At 40.9% G+C, this 27,211-nt stretch overlaps 1 protein-coding gene across 1 annotated transcript in view; it reads left to right on the top strand.

Moving 5' to 3' along the window:
* LOC102501723 (lipopolysaccharide-responsive and beige-like anchor protein) overlaps positions 1-24,603 on the top strand; it is a gene marked incomplete at its 3' end in the record, with an annotated part of 350,771 nt that extends 326,168 nt beyond the window's left edge. The window contains 1 exon segment of the mRNA XM_027775072.1: positions 24,437-24,603. Coding sequence (XP_027630873.1) covers positions 24,437-24,603 — 167 coding nt within the window.
* Positions 24,604-27,211: the final 2,608 nt, after the last annotated feature.

Below are 27,211 nucleotides of genomic sequence, written 5' to 3'. Positions count from 1 at the left end.
TTGGGATGAAAGAGGTAGTTTTTTTTATTTGATATCGTGAGTAATTTTAACAACCCTGGGCTATTTAACTACGGTTTTATTTAACAATATGTGTTTCATTTTGAATGAAGTTATTACCTAATATGCCGCAAAGTTTTTTTTCCTCTCCTTTTAAATGACCTTTCTTGAAGCTGGTAGTGGCTTCCCGGTGTTGAAATACTTACACCTCTGCCTAATTGTCCTACGGTGGGGCTTGGCAACTGGGTTCAAATGCTGTTAGAATTCTCAAGCTTCCTACTTCACTTTTGCTTTTCCACTCTGCCAGAGTTTTGGTAGATTGGTATCTTTATTTTCTCACTCCTTTCTCCTTTTTTTTTTTTTGGAGAGGTTTTTGCTATAGGGCGGGTGCGCTCGCTAGACAGAGAGACAGAAAGTGAGAAATCACCCCCCAGGGGGGATGGCCACGCCACAATCCCTTCTCCTTCATTTCTCCTCTCGGGATCTTGGGCACACACGCACATGTGCCCAGCGTGAGTTTTAAGCTACCAAATTCGGGATGCGAACCGTGGTCGACTACGAGGGAGTCCAGCGACATAGCCATTATGCTAACTGCTGGTCCCACTCCTTTCTCCTTGTTAGTGTCTCTGTCTTCTCTTGTCTCCTTTTTATTTCCAGTCCATAGCAGGTGAGTTACAATTGCTCTCTTAAATACCATTAAAGATCTACTAATCGCAATATCCAGTGATTTTTTTAAAAATTCCTCTTCTTACTTGATCTCTGTCATATTTAACATCTATGACAAACCCCCTCTGTAATGTGAAATTCTTTTTTGTGTGACATTGTTTCTTTTTGCTTTGACTTTCTTACATGGTGTTTTTTCTCATTATCTTTTTAATTTTTCATGGTGTTCACTTTTTTCCTAATTATTTATTTGTTATCATCATTACTTTTAAATTTTGCTATAAGGTACATGTGCTCATCAGAAAGAAAGAGAGAAAACTAGCCACCAGGTCCGGTATGCAGACTGCAGTCAACTACGTGGGAGTTCAGCACCTTAGCTACCCTGTCACCTGCTGGCCCTAGTGATCACATTAATTTTTTTTTGAATTAATTAATTTACATTCATCCTTTAAGCGTTGTCACACCATACAAAATGTGGTTTCCCATCCGGAATATACTGCATAGTGGCTTAATCATGCATGGTATCCCTTTCGTTCCATATCTCTTCTGTTTCTCTTCCCTTCATCAAAAGCATGGGTCTCCCACAAAGATCACCTTCTTGGTATTTTTAACTATTCGTGTGTTGTTTTAATAGTCTCACGTAATGTCAGCATTATCTAAAACTTCTATATGGAGGATAATAAATATTGAAAATTTTTGAATGTATGTATTTAATGTCTTCTCTAGGTCACTTAAACTTTTAAGTGGGCCAGCTCTGTAATGCTCCAGTAAAGCACTGCTAAAGAGAAGCTGGATCTCACGTGGTGATGGAAGTTCGAATCCCCATCCGAGTCCTCCTCAAACCTCACGGGCACGTGGGCGAGTGCCGAGAACCCACTGGCTGGAGGACGGGGTGGGGATCAGGGCATGGTGTCTCTGTGTTTCTTTCTCTGTCTCCCTCACTCTCAGTCTCATTCTAACTCTCACTCTCACAGGAAAAAATACTTCCTCTCTTTCTTTGAAGGGTTTTCCATGAAAAAGAAAGCAATAAAACTTTACTCAAAGATACACAGTGGAACATCCCCTTTTAAATTCTTCTGGGGTGCCTTCCACCTCCTGACCCTTACAGGAAACCATCGTTAATTTCTTCTGAACCCTTTCAGGGATGCACGTGAACCCAAACAGGAATCGATACCCCCGTTTCTCTATTATAAGTAATGATCTCTAGCTTGTCTTTTAAATTAGTATTTTTTTCTTGGAAATTTATACTTTTATGACTGAAATATTAGTGTCTGTTTCCTTCTAGAGTGTGTTATCAAACTTTTGGACTTTTATCACATTGATAAACCTATCATTTTAACTTACAGATCTGTTTTGTATGACTGAGGTTGATTAGCCTTTTTTTTTTTGGAGAGGTTTTTGCTACAGGGTGTGTGCACTCGCCAGAAAGACAGAGAGAGACGGAGACGGAAAGTGAGAAATCTCCCCCCCTGGGGGATGGCCACGCTGCAATCCCGTCTCCATTCTCCGCTCGGGATCTTTTTTACGCACGCACATGCACCTGGAATGAGTTTAAGCCACTGGGTCCGGGACTCAAACCGTGGTCGACTACATAGGAGTTCAGCGACATAGCCATTACGCTAACTGCTGGTCCCAGGTTGATTAACCTTTTATATTTCCCTGCCTGAGAACATATCCATTGGACTTTTTTAAAAGTTTATTTATTTCTTCCATAAAGAGGAGAGGGAAAGAAAGATGCAGACGGGGGCATCCCCATGAGATGTTCATCCCATGAGACACCCCAAGTCCCAACTGTGCTTTGTCATAGGCACACATGTATATGCCCAGTGTCATGTGCTCAGTGTGGTCCCAGGACATACATATATATATAAACACACACACACACACACACATACACACACACACACACACACACACACACACACATATATAATGCAGACACACACACACGCATACATATATTTGGTAATTACCAGAAAGTGCATGCGATTGGCAGAGAGAGATGTGGGTGGGGCAGGAGAGAGAGAACTCCTACTGGGATGTGGTCACGCCTCAATCTCCTTTTCCTCCATACTGTTGTGATTTTGAGCATGCGTGTGCACGCATGCACACACACATGCCCACACGCAAGCACACAGCATATTTTTTAAGTGGCTGAGGCCAATATGTAAGCCATGCTAGGTTATATGAGATTTGACTTTCTTAATCACTAGGCCACAGGGCTGGCCGCAACTTTTATTCTTCTAAACTGCTTTTTCTTGTCCAATTGAGTTGACTTATATCCCCAGTATAAACGTGAAAAAAATCATAGCCCATCTTTTTCACATTACCGATGTTTGTAGAGACGCTTCACTGTTTTTCCACAAAGCCTGAGAGCGCGCTGGAGCTGAGGTAGATACGGTTTGTTATTTTTGTGAAATATTCATCTACGTTGCTTTGCGAAATTGTTTCTTTTTCAATGAGGAACGGTGCTCCGTCTTGCGAGTTTTAAGTGGAGCGGTGGAGGTGGAGTCGATAGTATACTTTGTTTTGTGTTAGCTGTGTCAGTGCCCTGCCAGTATGTTTTCCTGAGGATTCTTTTTTCTTTAATGTGCTGCCAGATCCTGTCTGCTCATGTTTTATTTGTGATTTTTCACATTCTGTCCATAAGTTGATTTGAATCGCAGTTTAAAAATTTCCACGCAGTCTCAGATGTTTGACGTGTTTTTGACATCAGTGTTATACTTGCATTGTGGATAAAACTGTAACATTTGTGTTCTGGCCCCGTACTGCCACCGTTAAGCGCTGTGCATGGAAACCTGGGTCCCACATGACCACCCCATAGTTCAAGTCCTGGGGACAGCTCAAGACTGGGAAAACACACTGGATGCATTTTCATGAACCCCCAAATTCTGACGTGGTGGAGAAAGGCAAGGAAAAGGATTTCGGGGTGACCAGGCCACACTGTGGGGGGGCACCGTTCTTTCTTCCCCTCTGGTGAGCACACCCAGCCTTTGTCAGTTAAAAAAAATTGTGTTCCTTTTTCGTCCCCAAGAACAGGGTAGGTAATATTGGAATTATCTGTTTCTTAAAGGTTTGGTGGGATTCCCTTCGATTCCCTTGGACTGTCCTGCTTATCTCACCTCCAGTGTCCCGTCTCCAAAGATCTGCCATTCATCTCTACCTTCGTGGCCTCTAGCCCCTTATGTTCACTTTGTCTGAGACTTAAATTCGTCATCTTCCCTCTGATCAACAAGTCTCTATTAGTTTTTGGTAAAGTAGTTCAGAGTTGGGAAATACGCTCTGTATTCTCGAGTGCTACCTGCCAGGTTAGCCATGTCGTCCCCTTGAAGGAGGAGGGTTTGAGGAACAACTCAACGTCTATTCCAGAGAGCCTGGAAACTCCTTCGTGTGAATACTTTTAAACTTCTGTCAGGCTGTCTTTCCTGCAGTGCATGATCCATCACATCGTGTGAATTTACCTTTTCTTTCCCTGTAACCAGCAGAATTGCAGCTGTGACACGGCCCTGTCGTCACACGCCATTGTCACCATACAGTCTCAGGTCCATGGATTAAGTTCATCCTGAAGTCTTCGTCCATGGCAAGGAAATTTTGCTCTTAGTATTACTGAGAAATCAACAACATCTACTTATTTTCATGGGCTGGTTGATGCTATTTTAACACGAGAGTTCAACCTCATGCTTATCTACCCCAGTTGTTTACCTTAGCACTGTAAACAATCCCCCAAAGATAGGAAGCCCCTGACTTTTGTGCCAAGGCTTAGACTTAGTATTAGATAAATAAAGTAAGACAAGTTCTTTCAAAAAAGTGTATTTTTTTCTTTTTTTGGGGGGGAGAGGTTTTTTCTCTTTTTTTGAGAGGTTTTCGCTATAGGGCACGTGCAATCGCAAGACACAGACAGAGAGAGACATAGAGACAGAAAGCAGGAAATCACCCCCCAGGGGGGATGGTCATGCCCCAATCCCTTCTCCTCCATTCTCCTTTCGGTATCTTGGGCATGCACGCACACGTGCCCGGTGTGAGTTTTAAGCCACCGGGTCCGGGATGTGAACTGTGGTTGACTACGTGGGAGTCCAGCGACATAGCCATTATGCTAACTGCTGGTTCCCGGGGGAAGAGGTTTTTGCTATAGGGCGCATGCGCTCGCCAGACAGACAGAGAGAGACAAGGAGACAGAAAGCGAGAAATCATCCTCCAGGGGGGATGGCCACACCGCAATCCCTTCTCCTCCTCTCGGGATCTTGGGCACACACGTACACACGCCCGGCATGAGTTTAAGCCACCGGGTCCAGGACTCAAACCGTGGTCGACTACGTGGGAGTCCAGTGACATAGCCGTTATGCTAACTGCTGGTCCCTAAAAGAGTGTATTTTGTGAGAGAAAGGTGGAGAAAGGAGCTCCTCCGTCAGGGTCCTCACTCTGTCCCCCGTGGCTGCAGCCCACTGAGATCACAGGCATGTGTACACGCGCCCTGTCTGCTTCGGGAGGTCTTGGGTGCAAACCAGGCACGTCCCACCTGGACCTCATGCTGTTACCATTGTGCCATTGTCTATTCACACACATTCTTTTAAAAACAGAATTTAAGTATGTTCCATAGAGTGAATCTGGGAAACCCTGATACAAGACAGTTTGATTTAGATCAGTAGTTTTGTTGTTGTTGTTTCAAATTCAACCATTTTTAAACGGGATAATACTTGCAGAAAAAGAGAATAGAGAAAAAGAAAGAAAATGTGATAATGGAGAATATTGTGAATGAAAAAGAGAACGTTCTCTAATTTCTTCCTCCCTTCATACCCCCCAAGATAATCTTTGGCACATATCCTTTTAGAATTTTCTTTGTGGATGCATACTGTATGTGTAATTTCATCTATAGATACCATATACATGACAAATAACAGAAACAGGGATTGCATTATATTATGTGAAGCTATTCTGTACGTTGTATTTTTAGCCAGTAGGGTTTGTTTGTTTATTTTTTTCACTTGTGAACTTTTTTGAGACTCTGACCTTGAGAAATTCACACGAATAAGATGATCAAATCTTACATTCAGCTTTGAGAGGGTTCTGCTGGGGTGCCCCGGAGGTAAGGCTCTGTAGGCTTGCAAGCATCACCTGTCCATGACAGCCATGTGGGAGAGTGGCTAGAGGTTGACCTTGACCTTCATTCATTGCCATTTCACTCACTGCAGACACTGCATTTTCAAATCCTGGATTGTATTTCTTGGGCACCTTGTAACCATTAAACATGTTTCGAAATTATTAGTATCTACTCAGGGAAACACATCTTAGCCATGGAGCCCTTTGTAGTAGGGACTGTGTCTTATTTTCATTTCAACACCTGGTCTAGGCTGAGCATGTAGGAGGTGGCAGTGAAGTACTGGTGACTGAATTAAAGTGTCAGTAGCAGAAGGTAGAAGGGTGACAGCGGGTTCCGTATTCAGCTCACGTAAATTTGCGAATTCAGCTTTTTTAAAATAATATTTTTTTAGAATTTAACTTTACTTATTATTATTATTATTTTCTTCATGTAAATTTGCGAATTCAGCTTTTTTAAAAAAGTAATTTTTTAGAATTTAACCTTACTTATTATTTTCCAGTTTGATCAGAGACAGAGAAAGAGAGGGAAAGTGAGAAAGCAAGCCACCAGACCCGGGACTTGAACCATAGTTGGCCATGTGGGAGTCCAGCACCCTTAGCCACCATGCCACCTGCTGGCCCCGGGAATTCAGCTTTTTATGTGGTGTCTTACATTCTTTAATATCAAAACTGCCTTGTGTTTCTATCCGCTACTGGCAGAATGTAAATAAAACAGCAATTATTATGTTCTCTTGGTATTCCTGCCTAGATGGCCAATGTTTTTCTTAATGAGCATTTGAAGTCCCATAAAGGCAGAGAATTTTAATCTCTATAAAAGTTATTTGCCAATTTATAAATTTGATGGTTGCAATATGGATCTCATATAATACTTAGATTTTCTAAGTTTGAGTTGCTCTTTGGTATGAAGAATTAAAAACTCTCTAAATAGCCTTCAGTCTAGTTTCATTTTTGGGGAGCAAGTTTTTATTTTGTAGGTTTTATTTTATGAGGCTTAAGAGCATTAATTGAAATATTTAGTTACACATGAATTGTGACATTGTTTTTGCCGTCTGTAGTGTATGATTGAGAACACACATCTGCAATTGAGGAGAACTAGGATTTAGTCCAAGTTCTGCCACTCATTAACTACGTGGTGCTGGGAGGAATACTTTTACTTAATTTCTTTGTAATGTGGGGTTCATTATTTTAGCCCCAAATTTGGAGCTTTCCATTCGTCTAGTCCAAAATATAGGTAGCAAAATCACAGTATTAGTTATTGGCGTCTTGCCATCTAGGTAGTTCTCTTGTATTGCTTTCCTCTCACTTTCGCAGATTATGGAAACTAAACCTTGAATGTCCGCTCATTCTGTTGACTGTGTGGCTCCTGTGCTTGTGACATTGGTAGGGTGCAGGATAAGTCTGAACTGTGTAAAGATCAGTTGAATCTAGTTTGCTACTTTTCCCATTATAAACTAAATTCTCTATTTTTAAATTTAATTTAGGGGTTAAAATATAATAAAATGAAATCTCATAATGCCATTGTTTACCCAGTAACTTGTAAAATGAACTTGTAATTAGGAAACAGTGAAAAGCATTTTTAAATGAAGCTCCTATTTATAATTTCTTATTTGTCTTTTCTTTGTCGCTGGTCTTGACTTTTTATTTTTTTCCCTTACCTTTTTTAAAAATAATTATTCTATTGAACTTTATTTTATATTTTAATTTGAACAGAGAGGGACAGAGTGTGTGTGTGGCGGGGGGAGGGAGTGAGAAAGCAACCCGCCAGGTCCAGGACTTGAACCGTGGTCGGACACGTGGGAGCCCAGCACCTTTAATCATCATACCACTTGCTGGCCTCTCTCCTTACTTTTTACAGTCTCTGGTTGGCCAGCTAATCTTAAAAACCTTAAGTAGAAAGAGGGATGATCAATGTCAAGAATATCTTTTTTTTCTTTAGGATTATATAATTTTATTTATCATCATCATTATTATTATTTTAAAATTTGCTACAGGGCATGCACGCTCACCAGAGAGAGAGATAAAAGAAAGTGAGAAAGCAAGCTGCCAGGTCTGGGACTTACACTGCAGTCTGCCAGCACCTCAACTACCACACTACCTGCTGGTTCAAGGATGTCTTTTTGAAGCTAAGAATGATACTGTTCTTTTTCACCGGTGCTTCACCGGTGCTTCTGCATTGGAGATTAATGCACTCCTTTGGCTACATTCTTTCTGACTGTGTGCTTTGGCATTTTTACATTGGTCTTTTAGTGAAGAGATGGTTGATGAACAGAGTTAACTTTATTATTTTTTTTAGTGCCAGAAAGCACCCCCCCACACACACACACACACACTCCAGGGCTTGGTCACACAACACAATCCTTTTTCTTCCAGTTCTTCATCCCATTGGATTGTACACCCAGCATGATTGACAGGTCTGTGAGTCAGCATAGCCTGAAAGCAAAGCATTACAATAAACATTCTCATTCCCAGCTCTGGTATCTGCTAGAATTGTTGTTTTGAATATTTTCTAACTGAACTTCTTTGTTTTATATCTTCCATTTATAGGGCATGAAGAGTGAAGTGGAAAGGTTGACAATATTTGTGTGTGTGTGTGTGTGTGTGTGTGTATGTGTGTGCTTAGAGATTTTTGCTATAGGGCGTATGTGCTTGCCAGAGACACAGAGACAAAGTGAGAAATTACTCCCTAGGGGAGATGGCCATGCTGCCATCCCTTCTCCTCCATTCTCCTCTCTGGATTTTGGGCACACACACACATGCACCCTGCATGCATTTCAAGCTGCCGGGTCCGGGACTCAAACCATGGTTGGCCATGTGGGTGTCCAGCTCCACAACTGCTACGTTACCTGCTCCCTGCCACCCCATGTGTGTGTGTATGTGTGTGTGTGTGCGCGTGCATGTGCCGTAAATTTCTGTTTTCTGCCACTCACTGTTCTTTTCCTCATCTTAAGTAGGAATGAGACCCGTGAGACCCTGTCATTGCTCTGCTGTGGTCGACCATAACTCTGACTTTTCATCCAGAGATCCTTACGCCCTGCTTGGCTCTGTTATTAAACTGCGTGAGTGCAGACCCCATTGCTTCACCTTTCCATCAGGATAATAACGATGCTCACCTCTGTCTGTCTTGTGGAGACAAATGGGACTTAATCAATGCAGTGTGTCCACTACTGTGAGTCCGTATTAAGTGTTCAATAATGGAGTTTTGTTTTTGTTTTCTATTCTCGGTGATCTCTGGGGAAATCCATGTAATGCTTACATTCCCACAATAGTCTGGGACTCTCACCTCTCCTTAGGCCTCCTGTCCAGATACTGCCGGATACAGCAGTGCCAGGGCTCTGCAAGCTCTCTTACCATCAGATGATGGCTTTTTCTGGCAGTAGCTGTGTTTTTCTTCACCAGATTGCTCAAAGCATGGGTCTGGACTTTTCCTTTTACCTTTTTGGACCTAGCAATTAAAAAAGGGCATAGCAATGTAGAAAGGGAAAATAGAATTTAATACCAGAGATTGCATCTCCTGAAATTCACAGGAGACGCTCCTGTCTAGGAGGTTTTCTTTTGCCCCTTAGGTCTGGCGCTCCCCAGCCTGTGTCCCTTTGTCGTGTTGCAGGGGCTGGTTCAGCTCCCCACAGTGAGAGCTCCTGCAGCCCTATTCCTGCAGGCCTCCAAGTCCACCTGCTGTCAGTCCTAGAGGAACCTGTGGGTTCTGACCCCTGTCTGAGGTTACCCGTTTCTCCTGCCCCAGCTTAAGGGATGATGGTATCAGCAAATCCTTGTGGGGACATTCCCAGCCCAGTTTACCTTGTATGTTCTGAATTCACTAAACTGGGCTATAAAGTAATGTTTCTGTTTCCTTCCAAGGTCTGGCATATTTAGTCAGAAGTGCACTATGGTTAGAGAGCCCTTCAGGTTGTATTTTACCTTGTATTGCTTGGCGTTTTAGCTTTTAGACAATGAGCAGGGTCTGGGATGGGCTCATGACATTTTTTACTCTGAGTCTATGGTGACTAACTTTTGAACAAATCATACACACACACACACACACATGGAGAGAGTGAGAGAGAACATATATATATATACACACACATTTAAAAAGAAATAATTTGCAGAACTATTCATGAAACTGAAGGAACTGCCATTGCTGGGGCACAGGAAGACCACTGGGCCAGTGACCCGATGGGCCAGTCAGTGGTGTGGTGGTTGGGCGACTGGATCTTACATGACTGCATGATTCAAATCCTGAACCCACTGGTTTGTAAAACACATGTGTGCGTGCATGCCCAAAATCCCAAGAAGAGAATAGGGGAGAAGGCATTGCAGCATGGCCATTCCCTTTGGGGGCAGGGGGATTGCTTTATCTCCCACTTCACTGAGCACATGTGCCTTCTAGAAATTTTCAAAAATGAAAAAAAATAAGAATAATAAAAAGCTAACTGATAAGTCTTTGTTTGAAAATTGTTGAATGATGTTTCTCTGGCCTCAAATAGCAGTAAAAGCTACTGAATACTAAAGCTGAAACGCTAGAAAAAGTAAAAGGTTCATAGCATAGGAAAACCTGACCTCATCCCTGTGGGAATTGTTGATCAAATTGAATCCAAACTGAAGAATATTTTTTTCTCCATTATCTTCTTACACTTGGCCAACAGGTGGTGTGGTGGTTAAGTGCACTGGACTTCCACATAGCTGAACATGGTTTGAGTGCCAGACTTGATGGCTTGCTTTCTCATTTTCTCTCTCTCTCTCTCTCGCTCTGTCTCTCTCTGGTCAAATTTTAATTAATTAATTAAGTTAAGGTAAATAAAATAATACTTTAAAAAAATCTTTTCCAAGTAAAGATCTGAATATATTGAGAGGTATGTCAAGTCTCTGTTTAAGCTTTTGATTTATAATTACCTTACTGGGACCAGCAGATATCATAATGGCTATGTCGCTGGACTCCCATGTAGTCCCATCGAGTCCCATGTAGTCCCATCGAGTCCCGGACCCGGTGGCTTAAACTCGCTCTGGGCGTGTGTGCGTGCATGCCCAAGATCCCAAGAGGAGAATGACCATCCTCCCTGGGGGGTGATTTCTCGCTTTCTGTCTCTCTGTGTCTCTCTCTGTTTGGTGAGCACACGCGCCCTATAGCTAAAACCTCTCCAAAAAAAGAAAAAAAATATATAATTACCTTACTAATCAACAGATCATGTGTTAGTAGGAAAGCTGCCATCCTTTTGAGATAAAGGTAGATAAGAAACTAAGCTAATTAAATATCTTCATAGTATACTTTATACACTACTTAGAATTTGCTCGCATGAAGTTAGAGTACCGGCTACCACTGAGTATGGTTTGTTAATACAAAGTAAACCACTGAATGTAAGATCTTTTATAATGCAAGGTATTTTATTTTACATTGCAAGTATTTTATCATACTGTGCAAGATGGCAGTACTGCAGTTGATTAAAGTAGTTACTTACCTTCTGTACAGGGCTAGGTAGATGCGGTCTGTTGGCTAAGTTGTTTGTTAGCTGCCCAAGGAGAGAAGCGTACAGAAATTGAGTACGTAGAAACTTACAGCTTGAATGTCACACAGTGCTGATCGTTTTGAAAAAGCGTAAGTCCTGGGAACCAGCAGTTAGCGTAATGGCTATGTCGCTGGACTCCCACGTAGTCAACTGCGGTTCGTGTCCCGGACCCGGTGGCTTAAAACTCACGCCGGGCGCATATGCGTGCGTGCCCAGGATCCCAAGAGGAGAATGGAGGAGAAGGGATTGCGGCGTGACCATCCCCCATGGGGGGTGATTTCTCGCTTTCTGTCTCTATGTCTCTCTCTGTCTGTCTGGCGAGCGCACGCGCCCTACAGTGAAAATCTCTCCAAAAAAAAAAAAAAAAGAAGAAAAAAAAAAAAAAGAAGAAAAAGCGTAAGTCCTCAATGCACTTAAAAAAGTCAAAAACAAAAACTGGTCCTTCTCTACAGACAGCTTGAGAAACATTGCCTAAAAGACAGTTGATAATCAGATGCGTTTTTTTTTTTTGGAGAGGTTTTCGCTATAGGGTGCGTGCGCTCGCCAGACAGACAGAGAGAGACATAGAGACAGAAAGCGAGAAATCACCCCCCAGGGAGGATGGTCACGCCGCAATCCCTTCTCCTCCATTCTCCTCTCGGGATCTTGGGCACGCACGCACATGCGCCCAGCGTGAGTTTTAAGCCACCGGGTCTGGGACGTGAACCGCGGTCGACTACGTGGGAGTCCAGCAACATAGCCATTACGCTAACTGCTGGTTCCCAATCAGATGCGTTTTGAAGCGGTCTCTGTTAGCAGTGTATTTGAATAGGAGTGAAAGAAGGTGTAGCGGTTTTGGGTAACAGTGGTCTATGGAGACAGGAATTTTAGTTACTGCTTTATAGGATTTATCTAAACTTTTAAGAAATAACTTCTTTATGAAGTAAATGGGTTAAACATAAGGAAAATAAGAGTATGTGTGAGCATATTTAAAAAGGGAGGGCTCTTACATGTCTTGTTCCATTATTTCTGTCTTTATCTTTAATAAAAGATATTTATTTGCACCTGCTCTTATTTTTTTGTCTGTTTATCTTGGTGTAATTTATTTTTTGTATCTTAAACAGCCCTTTCATCTTCATCAGCCTTTTTGATGAAGGTGTTTTTGATTCGGAATAGCTTCTCCTCTCTCCTCCCAAACATACCATACATGGGCCTGGAGCAGTTCCCTCGTACAGTGGTGATTGGAATCGATCATACTGAGATGCTGGAAGAAGGGGACGGTTTGCTGTACATTTTGGTAGCGTCTCAGCTAAGCTGATAATAAATGCGAGGTGCTATTGCAGAAGGCCTGTTCAGGCCTGTTCTTACTTGAACTGCCTGAAAGACTTGACATTGTCTCCTTTTTTATAAAGGAAACCGAGACTCAGAGTTTTAAGTAATTCGGCCAAGCATGACTGTGTTCCAGCCGAGATTTAAACTCGAATGGTCTGTCTAGAACTTGTGCTTTTAACTACAGTGTAAATTATGGTTTTTTATAAGATTGAATTAACTGCATTTTTCTTGTTCTCACGCTCGTTCTCGAACTTCATTTATTTGAAATTTAAGTACCAAATTTACATACTTGTGATAGTGAATATATTTAATCATTTAAGTAAGAGACATTACTGATACAAGTAAGAGACCCTAGTTTTTTATGCTTTAAAAAGAAATTTAAATTAAAAAAAAAAAAATCTACTGGCGGGGCCAGCAGGTGGCGTGGTGGTTAAGGCGACTAGACTTCCACATGGCTCACCGAGGTTTAGACCCTGACATGGCGGCTTATTTTCTCACTGTCTCTCTCTGTCTCTCTCTCGGTCCCTCTCTGGTCAAATTTAAAAATAAATAAATAAAGTTAAATAAAATCATTCTTTTAAAAAAAAAAAATCTACTGGTTAGGTTAAGTATGGTACATTAAAGTGATAGGATTTACCGAGATCCATCTCTTACACATTAGTAAAAAGTAAATATCAAGAAATTAAAACTTTTTAGTATTATCTGCAGGTATACATATATATTTATATATGTAAAATCTTATGTGATGGTCCATTTACCTCTCATGTTATGATTTTTAAAAATATAATAATTTGAGTTCAGCACTGTCCATTGTTTAAATTCCATGTTAATTTCATTGACTGCTGATACCAGCTTGCTTCATTTTATCAAACGGATGTATGATGTGTGCAGGCATTGTTGAAGAATTCAGCTTGTCTTTTTGGAAAGTGTTTAGGTGTCGAACTAAGGATTTGGTGGGGCTTGGTTGATAGTAAGTACTCTAATGAAGTAATAAAATAACAAAACCATAATATGATGTGTGGATTTGACCCGCAAATGGAAATAGCCCTTTAGAGCTTTTGATTGTTTTTATACATACTATATTAAAGCAATGTGAAACAAGATTTTTTTTTTATTGAAAGTCCAAAGTAAAAGATTAGAACCTGTATTAATCTTAAAATCATTTGAAAATAACATTTGTAGAGATAAGAACCTAACACGGTGCATCCAGTCCATTAAAGCCTGAAGAAATGGAAGAGGGACTTTGATAAGTGTCCTGCCTGTCTTAACCTTGAATGCTGTTATGGGGGCAGGAGGAGGCCGCTGTATCTGTTTCACTGGCTTAGGCTTTCTCATGCTGGGAGAAATCAATACCGAGAGGCGTTGCATGACAGAGGAATCCCTTCAGAATTAAAGGTGGCTGTCACACATTGTCATTGGTTGACTTTTGTTTATAAGTCTTTCTTAGGAGTCTTTCTACGGTTGCTGTAGATAGCTTTTGCTTTTTTATTTTTTTAAAGATTAGACTTTACATCTGAGGTAAGGGATTAAGTACAAAGACCTCCGAAAATGAAATAGTGAGACGCTTCTTCATATGTTGTCCATCAGGTGATTTCCCTTTTAAATGGTGTCTAATGAGACAAGTGACTTATAAGGTAGGTTATTTTGAAAGAAGCCGAGAAGGAAAATAGCACACGGAAGGTGTTTAGCAGAAGTTACGTGTACTGGATGTACCACGTCAGACTCCGTGCGAAGCTCTGTCAGAGAGAGTAGGCCTGCACATCCTGCCATGGAGCGATGTGGTTCGATTCCCGTTATTGGGAAATGTAGTCTTACTCTGAACAGCCACTACTTCTGTAGTAGACTGTCCAACAGGGAAGAGTTAAGAAAAGGGAGAATTTCCTTTTTATTTCACATGTCATTACTTTCTGATTTTTGTTGTTGTTGTTTTTGGACAGTATTGTTTTGCTATATGGCGTGTGCGCACACCAGAAACAGAGAGACAGAGAGATAGAAAACAAGAAATCACACCTCCTCCCCAGGAGGGATGGCCACACTGCAATCCCTTGTCCTCCATTCTCCTCTCAGGATCTTGGGTACACATGCGCATGCACCCGGTGTGAGTTTAAGCCTCTGGGTCTGGGACCCGAACCGTTGCTACTTGGGAGTTTAGCAACATAGGCATTAAGCTAACTGCTGGTCCCATGTGCTCTTAAAAGAAGGGAGGAAGAGAGAGAACCTCTATGTGACATGACCATGTATATGTTTCTTTAAAATACTTAGAAGTCTTAAATACAAAACATGTAAAACCAACACACTTTTTTTTTTTTTTGAGACATCGTTGCCATCGGGCACATTTGCTTACCAGAAACAGAGAGACAGAAAAATGGCCATGTCACCATCCCTTCTCCTCCAGTCTCATCTTGGGATCTTGGGCACACACACACATGTGCCCCATGTGGGTTTTAAACTGCTGGGTCTGGGACTCAAACCACAGTTGATTATGTGCGAGTCCAGCAATGTAACCATTATGCCACCTGCTAGTCCTCAAACTAATGCACTTTAATTGTTTAATTAACATCAAACAGTCGGCCAGCCTCTTATCGTAGTAGTTAAGGGAGGCAGGTCCCCCATGGCTGGTTGCAATTTGAATTCCTGTCCCAGAAACTTGAAAAATATGTTGTGTGCATGCAGGCATTCATGTCTAAAATCCCAACAGGATGGAGAGATGAAGAAGAAAATTCATTTCTTTTTATGGCTGCATAGTGCCACTTGGTCTATAGGCAGGTATTGGATTAGCTCCAATGTTTGCTTCTTATGACTAAAAATCCTGTGGTATTTTCTTTCAAGTTATTCATGTGGGAGTGTGTTCTTATTCATTGTGTAGATAGAGCCAGGAGTGGAATTGCTAGCTACAGAGCAGGGATCTGTTTAAACTCACTAGAAACTGCCAAACCATCTTCTCACGCATTTGTGAAATTTGCACCCAGCCAGCAAGATGGGTATGAGTTCCAGTTATGGCACATCCCTGTCAGTACTTGGTGTTGTTGATCGTTTTAATTTCAACCACTTCCAGTGGGTATGGAATGATCGTTTATTGTGATTCTTATTCGGATTTCCCCACTAAGTATCTTCTCATGTGTTTATTAATACCCCTTTGTATATCTTTTGTGAAGTATATGTTCAAATCTTTTTTTTTTTTTAATTTTTGAGAGAGATTTTTGCTATAGGACACGTGTACTCAACTGGAGAGACAGAAATACAGAAGGGAGAAATCATGCCCAGGGTGATGACCATGCTTCAGTCCCTTCTCCTCCGTTCTCCTCTCGGGATTTTGGCCACTCATACACACACGCCCGATGTAGTTTTAAGCCACCAGTCCAGGATTCGAACTGCGGTTGACTATATGGGAGTTCAGCGATATAACCATTATGCCATCTGCTGGTCCCAAATCCTTATACATTATTTGAATTGGGTTATTTATCTTACTATGTTGGAAGAATTCTTTAGGTATCTTTTGAAGAAGTTGTTTGGTGGATATTTTTTCTCAATTCTGACTTACCTTTTTATTTGATCAATGGTCTCTTTTAACATGCAGGTATTAGACATTCTGATGAACTCTATCAATGTTTTATGCTTGTACCTTTCTTTTATGGTTCCTTTCACCCACCCATGTATTACTTTTATTTAATATCTATTTATTTCATGATTGAGAGAGAAATACGGAGAGATGGGTAACCCTGACAGGGTCCTGACTCAGCAGTCCATCCCAGCCCCCACCAGCCTGGGGCAGGTGCACACACGTGCCTGGCACACCCAAGGAGGTTGTCAGATGAGAATCTGCGAGCTGTCTGGGTCGGTCTGCTTCTCAGAGCATCATGTTAACTGCTGCACCCCCATCAGGCTCTTCCCTCTTTCTCTCCTCTTTGTTCTGGAACTAAATGTTTATTAATTATTATTAATTTTGTTCATATCATCAAAGAACCAGCTAACAGTTTTTCTCTACAGCTTTTTTAAAATTTGTGTTTTTTTGTTTTTTGTTTTTTTTTTGAGAGATTTTTTTCTTATTGGGCAAGTGTGCTCGCCAGAAAGACAGAGAGAGACAGAGAAATAGAAAGCAAGAAATCACCCCCCAGGGGGGATGGCCACGCTGCAATCCCTTCTCCTCCATTCTCCTCTCAGGATCTTGGGCACGCACGCACACACGCCCAGCATGAGTTTAAGCCACCGGGTCCAAGATTCAAACTGCAGTCGACTACATGGGAGTCCAGAGACCTAGCCATTACGCTAACTGCTGGTCCCAAAATTGTGGGGGTTTTTTTCCCCAAATTAATCTTTTTTTTTTTCCATTTATTTGACGTTTGGTTTGCTTGTTCATATAAGTTTAGGTCATAAATCTTCGAAGTTTCCATTGTTGATAGACCATTTTCTTTTTTCTAATACATGTAAAGCTATACATTTTCCTTTAAATGCTGCTTTACCTGATTTTACAGGGTTTTTTTTCTAGTTGTCCTCATGATTTCATCTTTGATCTATGTTATTTGGAAGTGAAATTTTTCATTTCCAATTTTCTTGAAAAGTGTTTAAATGGCATTTTACTCTATGCATTTGACCAAAGAATCAAAAGTATCTTTGTTTCTAGATTTTTTCCCTATATCACTTTCTTTGTCCATTAAGTCTTAGCCATCATCTCCTCAAAATAGCCTCTTTCCCCCCCAAAGCTGTCATAAAATCATATTTCTTTCCTGTTATGTAAGAAAATTTGGGGAGTAGCATAAAATCCAATGTGTCTGGAATATAGGCTGTATAGGCAGGTGCCATGAGAGAAAATGGACCACATGTGTAAATTACAAGCCACACATTTTAGTGTATGTTTTTGAGAGTTTTTTTTGCTATAGGGCACATGCGCTCGCCAGACAGACAGAGAGAGACATAGAGAGAGAAAGCGAGAAATCACCCCCCAGGGGGGATGGTAACGCCGCAATCCCTTCTCCTCCATTCTCCTCTCAGGATCTTGGGCACGCATGCACACGTGCCCAGCGTGAGTTCTAAGCCACCGGGTCCAGGACACGAACTGCGGTCAACTACGTGGGAGTCCAGCGACATAGCCATTACGCTAACTGCTGGTTCCCAAGCCACACATTTTAGACATTAGCATTTTATCCTAATTTTTCAGTATTTAGACTAGTCATGCACTCTCTTGGAGACAGAGTATACAAATATGTCTGCACTGGACTAAAAATTTTCTAGAAATAATTCTGAGACTGTTTATAAGAGGCCAATTAAAGATGATTTCAAGAGGTGAGTTGTAGACTAATAAAGAGTGATAAGAATGATTAGGACATTTTTTGAGATAGAATGTATGCGATATGAAATGAAAGTTGAGAAGTCTCAAAAAACAAGAAGTAGAAAAATGTGCCCCCTCAAATGTAATAGCATGTTTAGGATGAAGATGGTAGGTTTGGTTTTATATATTTTTAATTTTAGGTACTAATTGGACAAGTAGAGATTATCCTACAGATAAAAGTGTGGAATCAGATATGCAAAGTTAAAAGCTAGACTTGAATTGATGATAGGTGATGCGAGAGTGGGTGATACTGCCAAGAGGTATTTGGTAAATCCTTGGGGAAGTGCCACCATTTCATAATGGGAAATAAATAATGAAGGCAGGAAAAAAACGCCTGACCACCAAGGAAGGTGGTCAGATCAGTGACAGGAACAAACCAGAGGAATCTCCTCAAATTTTTTTAAAAGGTTTATTTAATTTAATTTAATTTATTCATTCATTTTCTTTTTTGGAGAGGTTTTTGCTATAGGGCGTGTGTGCTCGCCAGACAAAGAGAGAGAGAGACAGAGAGACAGAAAGCAAGAAATCACCCCCCAGGGGGATGGCCACGCCACAATCCCTTCTCCTCCATTCTCCTCTTGGGATCTTGGGCACACACGCACATGCGCCTGGTGTGAGTTTAAGCCACCGGGTCCGGGACGTGAACCGTGGTCAACTACGTGGGAGTCCAGTGACACAGCCAAGAGAGAAAAAAAACGACAGAACACAGAACAAGAGAGAGAGAGAGAGAGAGAGAGAGAGAAAGAGAAAGTGAGAAAGCAAGCTACCAGGTCCAGGACTTGAACCGTGGTCAGCCATGTGGGAGTGTCCAGCACCTTAACCACCACGCCACCTGCTGGTGCCCAAGAATCTTCTTAATTTTAACCTCACTCTGATCTTTTGTGCAAAGGACAGGTAATTTTAGGGAGCGCTATGACATGTGGAAAGGAAGATTTAAATATAGTATTATTTCTTTTTCCATATTTACATTTAAAGAGTCAAAAGTAGTAACTTGAATTACAGATCCATACTAAATTGTTTTTCGCTTTAGTTTTTTACTTCAAGAATGTCTTCTAAGAAGAAGATTTATTTATCTTATATTTAGCTTATTAATTCTATAGTAGTAAATCTTAGGTTCAAAGACAGTGAGTTGTGGGACCAGCAGATGGGGTAGTGGTTACAATGCTGGACTCCCACATGGCCAACTGCAGTTTGAGTCCCAGACCTGGTGATTTGAAATTCATGACAGGTGTGTGTGCTGTGTGCATGCGTGTTCAAAATCCTAAGAGGAGAATGGAGGAGAAGGGATTGCAGCATGCCCATCCCCCCTACAGGGTGATTTTTTTGCTTTCTGTCTCTCTATCTCTCTGTCTGTGTGGAGAGTACACACATCCCATAGCAAAAATCTCTTTCTCAAAAAAAGAAAAAAAAAAGAGACAGTTATTAATTCCCAAGATGCTTATTTATTTTCTTTTAGATTTAAATATTTTTGTGGTCATGTTGTGATATTATACCTTGTTTACTTGAAGAAAAAAACAGAAAAATTCATCTAAGGTACAAGGAATTCTGCCTAAAATAAAGTTGAATTAAGTTTTAGGTCTGATCTTTTATTTTATTTATAAATTACTTTTTTTTTTGATAGGGTCTCTTAGTGTACCTCCATCCAGCTTCTAAACACAAACACATATTCACATATTTGTACCACTGATAACTCACACGTATTTGATGTTAAAACACATAGTTCTCATCTGTACTTGACTTTGAATGATATGCCATTCATGGACTTGTTACTGTTTTTAAAATAAGAACGATTTCGAATTACATTTTAAAGACGTTTTAAAAAATAGATACAGGTTCATCATACCTTTACAAAACATTTTTATCGGTTTCCTTTTATCATGTTTTCGGGTTAAATGTGACTCTAATGTTCCACAAAGAGACAGAGATTGATAATCAGGAAAGAATAGCCCTTTAATGTGATTTATATCGATGGATTTTATGTCAGATATGAAAAGTTGCTGTTGGAATTGTAAAGGAGGACCCATTAGAGACCACTTTACGCCATTTTACCGTTCAGCTTACCTTGTGACCTTGTTCTCTAGAATCACGTCTTTTCAAGTAAACTTGAACAGCTATCCAATGGTTTCCAAATATAATGGGGTGAAGTTAAATTATTCCTATATTGATGCAGGGTGGACACGACAGGCTCTTCGGTAGTGTCTTTTTCTGGTACTCCTAGTTCCGTTTAGTGTGAAGGTGTGTGGGGCTTGGGAAGAGTACAGAGACCAGTGGTTTTTCGAATTCCATCAATAATTGGGATTTGTTCTTATCAGATGAAGGTAGACAAGGACAAATGGCGGGTACAGTAGGGAGTGGTGAAAGGAGAGAAGGCTGCGAGGGTCTGCCCACCTCTCTGTATCCTGTTAGTTCTGTGTGTGCTTGGGAGAGATACGAAGTAACCCTGCGGGACACGTCTTAGTTCCTGAGTGCATCTCTGAAAATAGCACCTATCAGTTGACGGTTTTGTTATTATGGAATCATTCCCTGGTTATCTTCATTTAAACTACTTGCCCTTTCAGGTGTTCCTTAGTCATTTTCTTGCTTTCTTTGCTCAAATCAGATTTTTAACAGACTGTACTCTCCTGTGGTTGGTTTGGCTCAAATCTTTTTAAAAAATACAATGTATGGTGTTTACCTTTAGTTTGTTATAAACTTATCTAGGTCCTAATTTGACTTATTTTTCCTATATCAATGTTTATATTTAAAAAATGTACATCTCTTAAAGGTTATACTCAAGTACTTTTAAAAAAAAGAATTCTTTTGGGATCAGCAGTTAGTGTAATTGGCCATGTTGCTGGACTCCCATGTAGTCAACTGCGGTTCAAGTCCTGGACCCAGCGGCTTAAACTCACTCAGGGCACATGTGCATGCATGCCCAAGATCCCTAGAGGAGAATGGAGGAGAAGGGATTGCGGCGTGGCCATCCCTGTCGGGGGGTGATTTCTCGCTTTCTCTTTTTAGTGAGCGCACATACCCTATAGCAAAAAACCTCTCCCCCCCAAAAAAAATTTTTATTTTATTATTTTTTATATTTGACCAGAGAGAGAAAGAAAGTGAGAAAGCAAGCCACCAGGTCTGGGACTTGAACTGCAATAGAAAGTGAGAAAGCAAGCCACCAGGTTTGGGACTTGAACTGCAATGGACCATGTGGGAGTCATTGTCTTAACCATCATGCTACCTGCCAGCCGTTACTCAAGTACTTTTAAGCGCTCTCTCAGATGTTGCATAAAATCTAGTTAATACATTCTTTCAGCTCTTGTCATCCCCTCATTTTGCTGATGAAGAAATGTAGACTTAAAGAGGTAAATGAATGAGTTACCCCAAACTGGCAGGTGATATTTGCAAGGATGATGCTGTAATTGGGTTGCTGTTTGCTCCCCAGTCTGCTGTTCGTCCATATTAACTGTGGCTCTTAGTGCCTCTTCTCTGTTGTCATTCTGCATTCTAACATGTCTTCCGTCTACTACACTTCCCCACCTGTATTTTGTACATTGGTCAAACTTTCTTTCCTCTTCTCGAAACGGAGCCCTGGTTTTCTGTCTTGCCTCTGCTTTAAGGTTCTCTTTTCTTCCCATTCAAAAATAGTTTATGTTTTCAATCGCATTCAGTATTAATTTCCTAGGACTCTAGCGCAGTGTTTCATGCCGAGTAAGACATTTGATTTCTTAGGCATGCACATTTACGCTGGATCTGTCGGGCTGCTGTTGGTGTAAGGAACAGAAAACCCAATTCCTCCTGGCGTACAGTGAGTGGAAGCGAATCAGCTTTTGTTAAAAGAGAGTCTGGACCTAACTTGGTCTTTAGGATTTGCCTGATCTCTTTGGTTGTTGGGAAGGTCCTAACATATTTTTCTGTTTCATTATGCAAAAGTGCATCATGACCTTCCTAAGGACCCCGTAGGGCTTTGATTCCTCCTGGAAGAAGCTCTGTTTTTCTATAATTCTCACAATTCTGCTCTTTTTTGGTTTTGGCTTTATTGTCAGGCTCACTTCTCTCATGGTAAATTTTTTTCCCCCTCTTTTAATCCCTGAGAGAAAGGAGGGAATGATCCACTAAAAACCTGAGCTTTCCTCTTAATGCACCATTTACATTCAATTGCCTTTCCTAAGCTAGGTAGGAAAAAATCCTCTGCTAAAAAATATCTGTTAAAAATCTGATTTGAGCCAACGAAATCAGTGTGGGTGTGATTTTTACCCTGATGGGACTGGGACCACCGGAACTCTCATTCGTTACCAGATCAGTGGTGGGAAGGTGTGTGGCAGCAACCTGTCACCCGGCACAGAGTAGGCGGGCAGGCGACAACCCGTGTCCCACATCAAATAGTGATGTTTGTTCCTCCGTCAGGTTTATGTTTCACATCCCACTCTTCTATTCATTCGTGTGACTGCACTGTCCTTGCCGTGCTCACACACATGAGCTGCTGCTCAGAGTTTACATGCGTGTGTTGTGTATAGGTGTGGTGGTGTGTTCCTGAATGACAGGGATACATTCTGAGAAGCAGTCAGTTTCATCTTGTCGTGAACGTTCACGAACAGGACAATATGACCTCGTCCACACCAGGCTCTGTGGTGTAGCCTGTGTGCTTCTTATGGAACAGCTGCCACGCGTGTGGACTGTCACGGACTGAACTGGCCTTACGTGTGCAAGACCTTGTCTGTGTGTGCGTGTACGATGGATGGGTGCATTGGACTTATCTTTGGAAGTGAAGGGGAAAGCCTGGTATCCCCTGTGAATAGGCTGCAGGATCAAACTCACGTCACTCTGTTCCTTATTCCATGTATTGCATGAACTGTAGTCTTACAAACACGATGTGAATGTCAAAAGGAAGGTAATACGCATTTTGGAAACTCACTACTGTATCTGATTCAGAAGAATCATAAGGTTTGTTACTTGGGGGGCAAAATTGATGATTTCTAAGATAGTACTTTGCTTAGTTTTAAAAATTTTTTCACTTATTGTTTAATTTCTGGAGGGCACATGCACTGGCTAGAAACAGACAGACAGTGAGAGAGCACTCCCCAGGGGAGATGACCCTGCTGCAGTCCCTTCTCCTCCATTCTCTTCTCAGAATTTTGGGCATGCATGTACCCACACCTGGAGTGTTTTCCAAGCTACTGGGTCCAGAACTCCAACCACTTAGTGGGCCATGTGGGATCCAGTGCCTTAACTTCCATGCCACCAGCTGGCCCAAAGACAATTCTTTCCAAATATTAGTGTGCATCATCTGTGGGTCTCACTAAAATCCAGATACTCATTCAGTAGGTTTGGGGTGGGTAAGAGATTCTGCGTTTTTAGTAACTCCTAGGCGTTTCCCTTACTACTGTTCATTTTGTATAGCTTGAATTTAAAAGATCAAACTGTTTCATTTTCTGAAATTATTGAGAACTAACTCAGTTTGCTGTTGTGTGCTATTTTTTTATTTCTCAACTTCTTCAGTGGCCTCATTACTAGTCTCACCTCTTCAGCTCTCCTATTCCACTTTAGCCTCTAAATAGCAGCTGTAGTGATTTTTTTGGTTTTGTTGTTGATTTTAGGTTTTTGCTACAAGGTGCATGTGCTTGCTGGATAGAGAGAGAGAGAGAGAGAGAGAGAGAGAGAAAGTGAGAAATCACCCCCACCCCAGGGAAGATGGCCACACCACATCCCTTCTCCGTTCTCCTCTCAGCATTTTAGACATGGCAAGTGCACACACCTGTTGTGAGTTTCGAGCCACCAGGTCCAGGACCTGAACCACAGTTGACCATGCACGAATCCTGCACCCAGCCACTCTGCCACCTGCTGGCCCAGTCATCACTTAAAATGTAACTCTGCTGTGTCACTCTACTGCTTAAAACCTTCTACTATCCCGTCACCTTGGAATAAGCCCTGAGGTCTTCCTGCAAGCGGACACACCTGTTGTGAGTTTCGAGCCACCAGGTCCAGGACCTGAACCACAGTTGACCATGCACGAATCCTGCACCCAGCCACTCTGCCACCTGCTGGCCCAGTCATCACTTAAAATGTAACTCTGCTGTGTCACTCTACTGCTTAAAACCTTCTACTATCCCGTCACCTTGGAATAAGCCCTGAGGTCTTCCTTGTAACTGCTTAGTTCAAACGATGCAGCCACTGCCCACCTCTCCGAGTTCTTTACACACCACACATCCCCACTCCCTATGTCTCCAGACCTTTCCAGCTCTGCCGTATGGTGCGTATGGTGTGTGTGAGGCTGGGCCCCTGGTCTTACATAACTATGTAGCTTCTTGTTGTTCAGGTCTCTGCTCACAGGGTAACTACTTTAAGTGTATCTTATGATTGACGTCAGAGAAATACATTCCTAGGGGATGTTCACCCGAGACAGCAGACCATTAAATCTTTGTCAGGGTAATGAGGGTTATAAAACCAGCTTTACATTTTTGGTTGGTTTGATTCATGCTCAAGATGATTTCATGAGGTATTTTAAAGCATTTTCCCCCCTTATTTTTTTTTTTATAGTATTAATTAATGTTTCTTTTTTCTACCCAAGTCCCTGTGTGCCCAGTATTCCGCAGACAAGCGGGAGGATGAGAAGATGTGTGATCATCTGATAAGAGCAGCTAAATATCGAGACCATGTGACAGCCACTCAGCTAATCCAGAAAATCATCCACATCCTCACAGACAAGCATGGAGCCTGGGGAAGTTCTGCCGTGAGGTAAAGGGGACCTTTAGGACTTGGCCACTGATTTTAGGTAGATGGCTTTGGGTGTGACCAAGGCCAGATGAACAGAGCAATTTGATTTTGTGTTTTGAGTTGAAAGCAAAGTAGAAGGAGAAAGTCAGGATGGGTAGAGGTACAGATCTTTGTAGGTATTTCAGGTCCCGCAACTATTTCGAAAAGATTATTTGCTTCTATCATCTTAAAGTAAATTGGTAAGGGAAGTAGTTAAGGTCAACGATCTTATTAGCTATACCTATGCCCGAACTTAGGCACATACGCTTTATTTTTTTTAAAAAAAAGATTCGTTTCTTTCTACTTTTGATCTTTTCATACATAAATTTGAAATCATAATTAAATAGGTTTTTTCTTTTTAAAAAATTGTATTTATTATTATTTTAATTCAGTAGAGAGAGAGAGAGAGAGAAGTGAGAAAGCAAACTACCAAGTCTGACACTCGAACTGTGGTTGGTCATATGGGAGTCCAGTACTTTAACCACTATGCCATATAGAGGCCCCAAAATACATTTTTTTCCTTTCTTCCTTTTTTTTTTTTTTTTAACAAAAAAATTATTTATTTAATTCCATTTGTTATTTTTTTAAGTTTGACTTGAGAGAGAGAAAGGGAAAGGGAGAAAGCAAGTCGCCAGGTCTGGGACTCAAACCACCATCAACCATGTGGGTGGGAATCCAGCACCTTTGACCACCATGCCACCTGCTGGCCCCCCAAAATACATTTTTTTCTTATTGTGTCACAAATTGCAGGATCTTGATGATAAAGTTGATCAAAAGACTTATTTAAATTTTTGTTCAGTGTATTTACCTTCTTTTGAGATAACTAAACTGAGGATGGTTTTCTTAAGTGTACTTTGTAGAAGCAAAATAATTAAATTATCATTTAGAACTAAGGAACTCAGACCAACTATAAAATTACAAATATATTGTGATGGTTTTTACTCATGTTAATTAAAAAGGTATATAATTTTCAGTTAGCAAAAACTATGCTTTCATTGCTTATTTCTGCATTTTTTAAAAAAGGCAACGAAAAATGAAAATATTAATAATTTACTTATATATTCTTTTTAAGTTTCCCACTGTGTTTTTAGTACTTAAGTGTATAACAGGCAACAAAATTAACTTCAGGCAATTTCTGCTTAAAAGAAAATAATTTTAAATGATGAGCAGTTGGTGTAATGGCTATGTCACTGAACTCCCCATGTAGTCCACTGCGGTTCGAGTCCCAGACACAGTGGCTTAAACTCACACCGGGCAATTGTGCATGTGTGCCCAAGATCTCAAGAGGAGAATGGAGAAGAAGGGATTGTGGTGTGGCCATCCCCCTGGGGGGTGATTTCTCACTTTCTGTTTCTCTGTCTTTCTGGCAAGCACACCCCCCGCCCCCGTAGTAAAAACCTCTCAAAAACAAAGAAAATAATTTTTAATTTTTCTATAGGTAAACTTGAAGAATTTTTAGTTGAAGTCTACTTCTAACAGGATGGTTTTGTATTGAGTTAAAAGTGTTCACTGATACGGAGTAGATACATCTTGTGATGTTGATTACAAAGAATACTTACATATAATTAATTGGATTACTGGGTATGCAGGTCCAAGGAGAGAATAAAGAGAGGATGTTTGTTGGTTGGTCGGTTTTAATTCTATTCCAGTAGTAAAGTGTAACTGGTACAACTATTCAGAGAGTAGTCCGGAAATGACAAGTGTCCCTGGGTTCCTGGTCTCTGGTGCTTTCTCTTGCAAAATCCACAAGCCCCGGGGTATGTGTGGCTTGTCTAGAGGATTTTAGAGCTTTGATTTGACTTTGGTGTTACATGATCATGTTGATATCAGGCACTTACAGACTAGGGTACCACTTGGATGGAGAGTTACCGCACATTTTAGGAACTCAACACATAATTGTTGAATTGTTTTTAAAGTTATCATTATTTTTTTTCATACAAAAGAAGTTTGACAATGTAAAAGCCGGAAACCTTTAAGTGACTTAAGCCAAATATTTCATGAGTCACTTATGACCAAAATTCTTTCTAGTGGTCGCTATTAGGTGGACTTCCAAAATTTCATGGAAAATCTTAGTATGAACAAGAAATTCATGCGTTTCAGACTTTTTTTGTAGGCCAAAATACACTTCACAGTAGAATTGTATTTTCCATGAACTTTTGGAAGTATCCCTAGTACCTTTGTGTGTACAGCACACTGTACCTGCGCCTCCAGGATGGAAACAAGTGTTTTTTTTTTTTAAGTCATTTCAATGCCATAAAATATCTAGGAGGACTAAATGGACTGTGAAGTGTATTTATCTAGAAATAATTAGTGTTTCTGTAATAGAGTCCTTCAAAGGCATCAACTCTGTTCCTCTATACAGCCAGACACTATTAAATTCGGAAATTTTAATCTTTCTGAAATTCCACCCAACAGAGCATTTTTTTTTTGTTCTTTGTACTTCTCCCTCCCAAATGCAAATTGCCCTTTAGCTGTTAGCTTTGTGATGTGTGCGTTTTTAATTCAGAGCACCAACAAGGGTGATGTCCCTGAAAAGAGAATTAATATGAGCGAACTGGTACTTTTCTGTCCATAAATCTCCTAACTCAGG

This window comes from Tupaia chinensis, unplaced genomic scaffold, assembly GCF_000334495.1.
Source record: "Tupaia chinensis unplaced genomic scaffold, TupChi_1.0 Scaffold000521_1, whole genome shotgun sequence".
Lineage (NCBI taxonomy): Eukaryota > Metazoa > Chordata > Mammalia > Scandentia > Tupaiidae > Tupaia > Tupaia belangeri.
This window is presented reverse-complemented; position numbering and strand designations above follow the sequence as displayed.